At 52.1% G+C, this 12,480-nt stretch overlaps 1 protein-coding gene and 1 long non-coding RNA gene across 2 annotated transcripts in view; one reads left to right on the top strand and one right to left on the bottom strand.

Annotated features, from left to right (window-relative positions):
* Window positions 1-4,372: 4,372 nt before the first annotated feature.
* Window positions 4,373-11,664, bottom strand: LOC132243570 (uncharacterized). The gene is made up of 2 exons (XR_009455207.1): window positions 8,255-11,664; window positions 4,373-5,954 (listed from the first exon to the last, which is right to left on the bottom strand). It is a non-coding gene; the product is annotated as an uncharacterized LOC132243570 (long non-coding RNA).
* An 82-nt stretch (window positions 11,665-11,746) lies between these two features.
* The window catches only part of ATP6V0D1 (ATPase H+ transporting V0 subunit d1), a 76,316-nt gene continuing 75,582 nt past the window's right edge, over window positions 11,747-12,480 (top strand). The window contains exon 1 of the mRNA XM_006269833.4: window positions 11,747-12,083. Coding sequence (XP_006269895.2) covers window positions 11,810-12,083 — 274 coding nt within the window. The 5' untranslated portion in view covers window positions 11,747-11,809. The remainder of the gene's footprint in view (window positions 12,084-12,480) is intronic.

Below are 12,480 nucleotides of genomic sequence, written 5' to 3' on the forward strand. Positions count from 1 at the left end.
GTCTGTGGGGCAAAGAAGTCCAGAAGAATTGGCTGTACTTTAAAGAAACCGTACTGAAGGCACAGGAACAAACCATCCTAATGTGAAGGAAGACTAGCAAGTATGGCAGAAGACCAGTGTGGCTTAGCAGGGAACTCCTTCAGTGAGCTAAAGGACAAAAAGGAGGCTTACAAGAAGTGGAAACTTGGACAAAGAATTAAAGAGGAGTATGAGAGTATTGCTTGGGCATGCAGGGATGAAATCAGAAATGCCAGAGTGCAACTGGAGTTGCAGCTAGCAAGGGATGTGAAAGGTAACAAGAAGAGTTTATACAAGTAGGATGGAAGAATCCCTGGGAACTGCTACAGCCTGGGGACTGAGTGGCTAGGCAGCAGCTCTGCAGAAAAGGACCTGGGGTTATAGTGGACAACAAAATGGATATGAGTCAGCAGTGTGCCCTTGTTGCCAAGAAGTCTAACAGCATACTGGGCTGCATTAGTAGGAATGTTGCCAGAAGATCAAGGAAAGTGATTCTTCTTCTCTATTTAGCACTAGTGAGGCCACATCTGAAGTACTGTGTCCAGTTTTTGGCACCCACTATAGAAAGGATGCGGACAAGCTGGAGAGAGTCCAGCAGAGAGCAACACAAATGGTTTGGGGGCCGGGGCATATGACTTACAAGCAGGGATCCTGGTTTTCCCTGATAAAAAAATCACAAATTCTCTGATTAAAAAAACCCAAATCTGAGATTAAAATTAAAGGCCCCTCACACCCTCCCCTTAGCCCTGCTAGTGCCCCTCACTCCCTACCCACAGCCTGCTAGCCCTGCTCATGCCTCTCACTTCCCTGCGCAGCCCCTACAGCTTTGCTGATGCTCCTCACCCCCACCAACAGTCCCTGCTCCCCCAGTCCTGCTGGAGGGGGCCTGTAGTTGCTAGTGCTATGGACCCTGGTCCACAACCGCCTGCTCCTCCCACTGCTGCGGGCTCAGATGGGCCAGCTCCCTGCTGCTACGTGCACTCCTGGGGGGCAGGGGGAACCGGCACCCCCCAGATCTGTATTCAGGGCAGGCGCAGGCTGCGGGCTCCCACCCTGCTTCCCTGCCCCGGGGCCTCTGCAGCCTGCCAGGCAAGACCTGGATGGCAGGCAGCAGCAGGGAGGTGCGAGGATCTCCTTGCCTCAGCTCATCCCCCACACTGACCTGGTGACATGCCTCCTATGCCTGCCACTGCTTTGAGGAGAGCCTGAGCCAGGTGAGGTGAGCAGTGGCGAGAAGATCCCAGCACCATCCCACTTCTACCTGCCATTTCAGGTCATGCCCGCTGGGCTGCAGAGGCTGTAGGGGAGTGAAGCAGGGCAGAGCTGGCAGCAGCAAGCAGTTTCTCAGCGCAGGCTGCTCCCTGCTTCCCACATCCTGCACCTGCCCCATGCACAGATCTCAGGGGTGTGGGTCCCCCCTGCCCCCTGGGAGTGCACACGGCAGCAGGGAGCCGGCCTTCCCCCTCCTCTGGACAAGCCACCTGCAGCCCCGTCCTGCTCCTCGCTGGGGCCCTGCAGCCGTGCATTGAAGCCCTGGGCCCCAAGCCCCACTCAGCTGGGTAGCAGCCCCAGCACTGCCCAGCTTCCTCCCTACAGGGGCCTCAATCACCCTCTCCCCCCTGCCCTTACCTGCTAGAGCTGCTTTGCAGGCTGCTTTGGGGCCACATGCATGACCATACACATGGCACCCACTATTTCACCACCCTCCTTCTGCTCCCTCCCTACTCCATGCAGGCTGTAACTCTGCCAGCCTGCAGGGAGCTCATTGTATTTGCCTCTGGTAAAAAGGTAAACTCCATGGTTTACTCTGTTTTTCCATGGGAAACAAAAAACCCGGATCCTTGCAGAAAGAGACTGAGAGAACTGGGCGTATTTAGTCTACAGAAGAGGAGACTAAGAGGGGATTTAATAGCAGCCTTCACCTACCTGAAGGGTGGTTTGAAAGAGGATGGAGCTGGACTGCTCTCAGTGGTGACAGATGTTGGAACAAGGAGCAATGGTCTCAAGTTGCAGCAAGGGGAGTTTAGGTTGGATATTACTACTACTAGAAAGGTAGTAAAGCACTGGAATGGGTTACCCTGAGAGGTTGTGAAATCTCCATCCTTGGAGGTTTTTAAGACCCAGCTAGACAAAGCCTTGGCTGGGATGATCTAGTTGGGGATGGTCCTGACTTAAGCAGGGGGTTGGAGTAAATGACCTCCTAAGGTCCCTTCCAACCCCAATTTTCTATGATTGTATGATGTCCCCACATGGGACATACTGCCACTAGAAACTAGGACACATTGATTTAGCCCTCCATGTCATGCAGATGGCTTCTTTTAGTAAAATATGTAATCAGGTGACCACAGAGCAATCTTCATGACTGTCTGGGTGATTAGAGAACAGAAGCATCTCTCTTCTTGAGACTTAGCTGAGGAGTTGTATTGTCCACCTTTGACTGTGTAGAGAGCAACCCTGGTGAGAGAGCTCATAATTGCAACTGTATCCAAGGCCATAAAGAAAGAATAGTTTAGAATGAAAATGATTTATGCCACAAACACCCAGGGCCAATTACCAATGGCCCAGACTGATTCAAAATGACAAGTAAAGATGAGCTTAGTCTTTCTTCACAAAAAACACCAGTTTCATACAATGGCTTAAACAAAGACTAGATCTGCCTGTACCAGCAAGTAGAGAATGTGACTGAGGTATGTACAGAGACAGTGCCACAGCATCCAGTGGGAATGTATTTATTATTTACTAGTGTTCCAATAGTGCCTTGAGGCTCCATGCAGGACCAGCACTACATTGTGCTGCCTGCTGATCTTACCAGCTGATGGTCAAAGTCCCTACATTCTGTAAACAGGCAACACAGACATTGCAGTGCGCAAAAAGTGATCAGATTGAAAAGGCAAATATCTAGTCAGCTGTTCCATAGTTTACATATGCTTTCTTCTACTGGTTTATTTTTCACCAGTACATATGTATCTACTCATACATGTGCACACAGATTCATATGCACGCTTGCATGAATCTGGAGGGGCACCCGCAGAAGCCACTGACAGCGGCAGTCTTGTCAGGGGGGGCAACAGCCCTACCGACAGCATCAGTGTCGGACGTCAAGGGGGGAACCTGCACCCCCTATCAGTTTCCTATGCAGGCATGTGCATATACGCACACACATTTTGAAATAACAGTAGCAGCAACCCCCATAGGTAGATTGCCTAGCACTTTTCAATGCAATCTTTCTTCGAAGAGGTCCAACACCATCATTATTTGCAGGAAGACTTTGAAATGTGGCAGTACAAAAGTGCTGTGGTCACAGGCATGCCATTTGCTTCTCCTAGGTATCTTCATGCAGATTTCCCTTAGATTTCAGCTATCTAAAATCAGCATTGCCCACCTCCAATGCACACAGGACAGCTTGCTTTTGGTAGAATATTTCAGAATCTCTGCAGTGTGAAGCCCTTCACATTCACTCTGTCCAGAATCTCATTTTAGCAAGCCACACAGGATGGGAAAATAGTGACAGTGACAGACAGGTCTGTTTTCTCTCCCTCCCCAGCCATGCCTTTTGACCTCGGGGATGTACAGGCATAGCTTGTGGAGTTCCCCTTCCAAATCTTTTCCCTCTTGGTAATTTTCTATTCATTTGCATCTGTGTTTGAGCTGAGAAAGTACAAATGAAAAAAGATTTCCAATCTCCCCTAAAATACATGCAACAAGGGGTGAGACAACTGGGAGCACAAACCACAGTTTGAGTGAGTAATGGGGGCACAGAACAGCCTAAGCCTGTCTATGGTATGTTCAGTCCTAATGTATAGGTCAGTAATTCCCACCCTTTTTAGACTCAAAGCTCCCCCCTCATTAGACTCAAAGCACCCTTCAGAAAATGCCAGCCTGTAGCTTTCACTTGTTTTTTTTAACTATGAAAATAGTCAAATACATTCATTCTTCTGTTGCAAAGAACTAAAAAAAGAGCACAAGAGGTCAGAATGGTTTTGACACTAGATTCCTATTTGAAATCTCTGGCTTTATCTTGTGAATTGTGTACATTTTTGCACACCTAACTGCTAATATTGAGTGACACCCTGTGGCACCCTCAAAAGGCATGGTACCCCAGGGTGCTGCAGCACCCTTGTTGAGAATCAATTACATAGATAAAAGAACTATCAAAAACATACATTCTTCCAGTGTGTCCTAGACACAAGATTTCAGTTCATTTTGGCTATATGAGGTATTTATATTGTTTGTGGTTGTATATTGTTAGGAATACCTGGGGCAGAGAAAAGACTGATGCAGGAAGCTAAACTTCTTAAAAGACTCTTCAAAATTAGCTTTAATTCATAAGTAAACCAATGGATTTGCTTGTAAATGTTTAGGAAAGTTAATTTTATTCTGAGAGAAAGTGTTGTAATTTGGAGGCTTACACTACATTCTTCATATCAAACAACACTACTGTATCCCTGTTTGAAGTGAAGACTGGTACATACTTTGAAACCTTGCCTCTCTGGTTACAGTCACAATTTATGAGGCACAAGAGCAACACATATGAGCAACACAACCTCCTGGAATGGTATGCAAACACCTTTATCTGTGAAACAACATCCTACTGAATTTGAATGTGCAGTTAAACTAAGGAACTTTTGGGTTTACATTGGGTTTATTCAGTAGTGGAATGACTGAATTCCCCATCACATCAGTACATTATAGGGCTGTGCAAAGCTTCGGACAGAGCTTCAGATCCGGAGAAGCTTCGGACGCTTTGGGGTCCGAAGCAGCACATCCGAGTCGAAGCGTTGGCCTCGTTCAGCTTCCTGAAGCAGTTCGGAGCTCCCGAAGAGCTTCGGAGCCACCTCGGACATCCGGTCATAGGGTATAATGGGGAAACAATAAAATATCTATAACTTTGTTGTTTTTTGTTTGATTTGGATGAAATTTTCAGGGGTGGTAGGGTCTGCAGCGAGGGTGAAGACTGCCAAGTTTCAAGAAAATTGGTGCAGGGGTTTGGGGGGAACTGCACCTCAAGCAGTGGACAAGCAAAACTGGTGCCATGGGGGCTTGTGGGACCGACTGTGTCTGTCTTGGGGCAGGGAGGGGAGACACTACTGTAGGTCTGGCTGCTAAGTTGCTGTATTACCAGTTACCAATCAATCAATCAATCATGATTCACTCAGGGACCAGGGACTCAGGGACCAGCTCAACACACAGGACCTAGCTATTACATAACGACTTAACGAGCATCAATTAGCACGTACAAAACCAGGCTAAGGAGAGGAAAGAATCAATACAATCAACTGCCGCAAGAAAGACACAGTCTTGGTTCGAGTTTTGCCTGTCAGGAGCTAGGGGTGCCAGGCCCCAGAACCCCCCTGCACCGATCTCTTTGACAGCTGGCAGACTTTGTGGCCTCAGCATGGGCCACCATCCCTGCAGCTGTCACCCTGCTGCGCCTAACACACCCAGTGTCACCCATGGCACGAGTTTTGCTTGTCCACAGCTTGAGGTGCAGTTCCCCCCAAACCCCTGCACGGATCCTCTTGAAACTTGGCAGACTTTGTGGCCTCAGTAAGACCTACCAGCCCTGCAGTTTTGACCCCCCTGTGTTGTAACACAGTTGTGACATGAGTTTGGCTTTCATGAATTTGGGGTACAGTTCCGCCCAAACCCCTATACCAATCTTCTTGAAACTTGACAGGTTTCATGCTCTCAGCAGAGGCTACAATCCCTGCAAGTTTCATACAAAACGGACAAAAAACAACAAAGTTATAGATATTTCATTGATTCCCCATTATACCCTATGGCCGGATCTCCAAGGTGGCTCCAAAGCTTCGGAACTGCTTCGGCTGGATCGAGAAACCCGGTCTGGAGCTCCGGATCGGATCGCGGGCATCCGAAGTGGCTGGACCCGAAGCCGGATCGGATCACTGACGACTCGCACAGGCCTAGTACATTATCTATGAAGAAATACACATTAAAAGAATGCACTTAATTTTGGGAAATGCCAGGATTATGATTGTCTTTACATTATGATACTGCCTTTAGGTACAGGACAACAGAGTGTTTATTCTACAGAACACCTGCCTCATTGGGCATACAATGCAGACAGTGCTCAAGGAGTGAATCAGTCTGTCGCAGGGCACCTTAGTGCCTGCTCCTATAGAGAGGAGAAACTGCCAGGGAGAGAGCCCTGGCAGAGCTAATTGAGCACAACTGTGGGTTGCCGGAGCAACTAAGGGGAGCCAGCTGCCTGTAGGGTGCAGGGCCTGGCCCTTATAAAGCCCAGGGCCGAAGCCAGGCTGGCAGTTCTCTGCCAGCAGCCGGAGAGGCAGGAGCTCCCTTGGCCAAGATATGGGAAGGAGCCTAAGTCGCAAGTACAGCTCATGATAGCCCTGGAGGCTTGAGCTATGATGATGAGTTATGGCCATGTGGCTTGCATTTGTGTTACAGCCTAGGGGCTTGTGGTTTTGCTTTGTGTTTCTGTTATTACACCCGGAGGCTTGGGTGAGGCTGTAGGGGTTGGAGGAGGCCTCAACTATAGGGACCTCAGAGAGTGTGGGGTGCCCTAGCGCCAAGAGGGCGCATTATTTGCATAGCGCCAGGGAAGGCGCAGCTCGCACGCCAGTGTGTGAGCCAACTGGCGGTGAGGAGCGCGGCCAGTGGGTCGCGGGCGCAACCCGTAGGTTGCGGATGGGGACCTAGACCCCGGATTGCGTGTGGGGGAACATAGACCCCGGCCCCAGGAAAGGGGCGGTATTATTGAGTAGCCCAGAGTGGGCACGGCGAGCCCCAGAGTGGGGGGGAGCGCCATTGTATGTTATTGAGTAGCCCAGTGTGGGCACAGCAAGCCCCAGAGAGAGGGAGCGCCATACTGAGGAGCCCGAGACGGGCATAGCGAGCCCGGCTGCAGGCTAGTGCGGTAACACCCCTCAGACTGAGGCAGGGCGCTGCGGTTGCCCCGAGAAGACAGGGAGTAGCAGCGCGGAGAGCCAGGGTCAGAGAGGGTGCCCGTGCGGTTGGCCCATAGGACCGGAGGCCCGCTACGGTGAGCCCCAAAGAGGGGGGAGCACTATTGTATGTTATTGAGTAGCCCAGTGCGGGCACGGCGAGCCCCAGAGAAGGGGGGAGAGCCATACTGAGCAGCCCTAGAGAGCGGGGCCATACTGAGAAGCCCGAGACGGGCATAGTGAGTCCGGCCGCAGGCTAGTGCGGCAACACCCCTCAGACTGAGGCAGGTCGCTGCGGTTGCCCCGAGAAGACAGGGAGTAGCAGCGCGGAGAGCCAGGGTCAGAGAGGGTGCCCGTGCGGTTGGCCCATAGGACCGGGGCCCGCTAGGGAGTCCCTGAGCGGGACCATACCATCAGGGGAGGCCCAGCGGGAGGCTGGGCACGAGAGAGACAGACCGGACAAGGTCTATTACATTTGCGAGGCTTGGGGTGTGGTATCAGGGGAGGTAGGAGCCACGCATAGCCCATAAGGCTGGGGCGCTTGGGTAGCACCATTGTACGGGGAGACGCACGAGGGGTCCAGGAGCTTACGTGCCTGAGGAAACACAAGGCAGCCTCCCTATTACATATTACATCAAGACATGGCAGGCGAGAATGGAGGGTGCCCTCGGGCTGAAGTAGCGCGGTGAGAGGGCCTCAAGGAGATCACGGCCCTCTGCGAGGACCCCGCCGTGACACAGTCACTTAACATTTCATTCAGTATTTGATCCTATGCTCTACTTACAACATGCTCCACAGGCCCACAGTATAGTGGGGCTGGATATACAAAACAATTTGGCAACCAAAGTCTAAAATTTAGAACTCCAAAACCCCAGCTCAGCTACTACCTAACTCTGGAGATATCTAAAGCCTTAGGCATCTAACATTCAGCCAGCAAAGTTTCACAGCTGCCTATAAATCTGCTCTGGGCATGCCCCAAACTGCTTAAGACTTGGTAGCGATAAGCTATTTAGTATCTAAAATCATGCTGAAACCCCATCAAGATTTACAACCTAGACCAGTGGGGGCCAACCTTTTAGGCAGGCTTGCCACAAATTAGCTCGGCACTCTCCTCAAATGCCACTCTGATCCCTTTCCCCTGCCTGATCTGCTACTGTTTCTGCTTCCTGCCCCTCTCTAATCTGCTGCATAGCACACAGAAACTAACCATGTCACCTGGGGTATCTGTGCTGCAGGTTGGCCACCCCTGAACTAGACATTGCCCTATCTTGTCTGTGGGACTTAATTTAGTGAACATTCTTAGAGCACACCTTCCGACTGGGATGAGACTGAAGTTGGTTCCTTATTCCCAGTTTCCTATTCCTTATTCCTGGTTCCTTATTCCCGGTTCCCAGATCCTTTTTCAAAGCTCATCTAGACCCAATAAAAATGTGTTATTAATGAATTACACATCCTAAAGAGACAGAATATCATTAGCTATGCATATATACTAATTAATAAGTAAAATAATGTCTCACATTAAGTACAGAGCCCTAAACAAAAGTCAGATTAGGATGGGATTATGGGAAAAAATACTATTTAGACCACCCCAAATTTTGTGGCGATGCCACTGGGGGATTGTCCCAAAGAAACATGACCACAGTCCTGCCTGGCCCAAAGCACGGTTTGGCCATGCCAGGTTGCCAGCTAACAGCCCCCATGCCCACTATACCAAGTATAATGGCTTGAATAAGGAACTGGCTTTTGGGCTGGGATTATGGCTAGAAATTCTGCTTGGACCACCCATCAAAATACATCTGCACGATTGGGGGACTGTCCTGGACATTTGTGACGAGAGACTTGCCTGGCCCAAAGCGCAGCTTGGCCGTGCCAGGTTGCCAACAGACAGCACCTAAACCACCATGCTAAATATATGGAACTGAATAAAGAACTGGATTATGGGCTGTGATTATACCCAGAAATCCTTCTTAGGCCACCCCAGACCACACCTCGGTGCCACCAGGGGATGCTTCTGGTCATCTCTGAATAGAGACTTGCCTAGCCCAAAGCGTGGTTTGGCTGTACCAGGCTGCCAAAACACAGCACCCCAGACACTGTGCTAAGTATCTGGACCTGAATAAGGAACTGGAATTTGGGCTGGGATTATACCCAGAAATCCTTCTTGGGCCACCCCAGACCACACCTCTCTGGCACCGAGGGGCTCTTCTGGACATCTCTGAATAGACTTGCCCGGCCCAAGATGCGGTTTAGCCGCGCCAGGTTGCCAACTGTCACCAACCCCCAAGACACTGTGCTGAATAAATAGAACTGAATAAAGAACTGGATTTTGGGCTAGAATTATACCCAGAAATCCTTCTTGGGCCACCCCAGACCACACCTCTATGCCACCAGGAGACTATCCTGGATGTCTGTGACCAGAGACTTGCCCAGCCCAAAGTGCAGTTCAGCCATGCCAGGCTGCCAACAGACAGCATCCCAGCCACTGTGCTAACTTTATGCACCTGAATAAGGAACTGGATTATGGGCTGGGATTATACCCAGATTTGGCCCAAAAAGGAATTATGGGTATAATCCCAGCCCAAATTCCAGGTCCATATATTTAGCACAGTGTCTGGGGTGCTGTCTGTTGGCAGCCTGGCACAGCCAAACCACGCTTTGGGCCAGGCAAGTCTCTGTTCAGAGATGTCCACGAGAGTCCCCCAGTGGCACAGACATAGTCTGGGGTGGCCCAGGAAGAATTTTTGGGTATAATCTCAGGCCAAAATCCAGTTCCTTATTTAGTTCCATATACTTAGCACAGTGGCTGGGGTCCTGTCTGTTGGCACCTTGGCACGGCCAAATCATGCTTTGGGCCGGGCAAATCTCTGGTCAGAGGTGCCCAGAAGCATTCCCCAGTAGCACACAGACATGGTTTGGGGTGGTTTAAGAAGAACTTCTAGCTATAATACCAGCCCAAAATCCAATTCCTTATTCAGGTCCATTAATTTAGCACAGTGGCTGGGGTGCTGTGTTTTGGCAGCCTGGTACGGCCAAACCGCACTTTGGAACTGGGCAGGCCTCTATTCAGAGATGTCCAGAAACATCCCCTGGTGGTACCGAGGTGTGGTCTGGAGTGGCCCAAGAAGAATTTCTGGGTATAATGCCAGCCCATAATCCAGTTCCTTACTCGGTTCCATACACTTAGGTCAGTGGCTTGGGTGCTGTTAGTTGGCACCCTGGCACAGCCAAACCTCATTTTGGGCCGGGCAAATCTCTGGTCAGAGATCTGCAGGAGAGTCCTCCAGTGCCACAGAGGTTTTGTATGGGGTGGCCCAAGAAGGGTTTATGGGTATAATCCCAGCCCAAACTCCAGTTCCTTATACTTAGCACAGCAGCTGGGGTACTGCCTCTAGGCAGCCTGGCACTGCCAAACTGTGCTTTGGGCCAGGGAAGTCTCTATTCAGAGATGTCCAGGAGAGTCCCCTGGTAGCACAGGGACATGGTCTGGGGTGGCCCAAGAAGGGATTCTGGGTATAATCCCAGCCCAAAATCCAGTTCCTTATTTGGTTCCAGATCCTTAGCACAGTGGCTGGGGTGCTGTCTGTTGGCAGCCTGGCACAGCTGAACTGAACTTTGGGCCGGGCAGGTCTCTGGTCAGAGATGTCCAGGACAGTCCCCCGGTGCCACAGATGTGCGGTCTGGTGTAGCCCAAGAAGGATTTCTGGGTATAATCCCAGCCCAAAATCCAGGTTCTTATTCAGTTCCAGATACTTATCACAGTATCTGGGGGGTGGTGTGTGTTGGCAGCCTGACACAGCCAAACCATGCTTTGGGCCAGACAAGTCTCTGCTCAAACATGTCCAGGACAGTACCGCGATGGCACAGAGACATGTTCTGGGGTGGTCCAGGATGGATTTCCAGCTATAATCCCAGCCCAAAATCCAGCTCCCTTCAGTTCCATGTATTTAGCAGTGGCTGGGGTGCTGTTTGTTGGCAGCCTGGCACAGCAAAACTGCATTTTGCGACAGGCAAATCTCTAGTCAGAGATGTCCAGAAGCATCCCCCGGTGGCACAGAGGTGTGATCTGAGGTGGCCCAAGAAGGGTTTCTGGGTATAATCCCAGCCCAAAATCCAGGTCCTCATTGGGGTGCATACAGGTAGCACAGTGACTGGGGTTGGTGAGTTGGCTCAAGCTGTGTCCTGAACAACAAGAGGGCTTCTGTGGAGCAGGCTGCAATCAGTTTATTGAGGACCATACTATAAAGGCTACGCAGACGGGGGTTGAATGAAGATCGCAGGGCAGCTCTGGCATTCTTACTGGCTTCAACAGTTCAAGATGGAAGTGCCAGTTAAGGCAGCGGTCTGGGTTATAATGCTCTAGCTTTTAAGAGGTTAGAAAAAAAAATAAAACCCAAAGCAAGAAAGAAATCCCATCCTGTGCGGCACCTGCTTCCTACAGGTCACCAGCCCAGCCCCAGAACGGGGTCTTGAGATGCAGAGCAGGCGTATTTGGTATGCACGGGGTGCTGTAGGCTTGGGCCCACACAGACGTAGCCCCTTACTGGAGGGGATCACTAAGCGTGTGCCGACACAATCCTCGGGACACTCACGCAACGCCAGGGACAGGAGGGGCTGTGCATGCGCGCGCTCCAGGGGACAACCTCGACCCCGTGCCCCGCAGCGCCACGAGAGGAGCGGCCCGCGGAGGCCTGAGCCCAGCACACGCTGCGCACGCGCGGGCCGCGCCCTGGAGCGGCGGGAGACGACTTCCGGTCCTTGCTCTTCCCGGGACGGTCCGCGTGGGCACCCTTGGCCCCAGCGGGCTCCCGTAGCCAGCGGAACCGACTTCCCACTTCGCCTCCAACCCCAAAATCGCCGCGCAATGCATGCTGGGACTGCCGCTCGGCCGCTTCCGGCACCCGCTGTCACGTGAGTCCGTTCGGAGTCACGTGACTCGGAGCCGCCGGGCGCGTCCGTTCTGTGCTGCCGGCGCCGCCGCCCGGGCCGCTCTCGACTCTGCCGCCGCCGCCATGTCGTGCTTCCCCGAGCTCTACTTCAACGTGGACAACGGCTACCTGGAGGGGCTGGTGCGCGGCTTCAAGGCGGGCGTCCTAAGCCAGGGCGACTACGTGAACCTGGTGCAGTGCGAGAGCCTGGAGGGTGAGGCCCGCTGAGGTGGTTTCCCCTGCCGGGCTGCCGAGCCCAGCGCCCGGCCGCGGCAAGGGGCACTTTGGTGGGAGAGGTCGCTGCTGCTGCTCCTTCCTTCCCCGGGCCCTTCCGGGGAGACGGCGGTGCCGGTCCCTGCCCTCCGGGGCGGGTGGGGACCGCCCCACCTGCGCTCCCTCCCCCTTCCCTGACGCTGGGAGCAAGCGCGGAGGGGACAGGCTCCTGCGGGAAGGGAAGCCCTGCCTCCCTCCTCCCAGCCCCCTGCTGCAGGAGGCCCCGGCAGCTTCAGGCAAGTTGCTGTCTGCAGTGTGGGTGATTTGCCAGAACATGGAGAGCATTGAGGGAGCAATGGATGAGGAGCTTCTGGGGTAGGGGTGGCTCCTCCTGGTTC

The sequence above is a fragment of the Alligator mississippiensis genome, chromosome 10 (assembly GCF_030867095.1).
Source record: "Alligator mississippiensis isolate rAllMis1 chromosome 10, rAllMis1, whole genome shotgun sequence".
Classification (NCBI taxonomy): domain Eukaryota; kingdom Metazoa; phylum Chordata; order Crocodylia; family Alligatoridae; genus Alligator; species Alligator mississippiensis.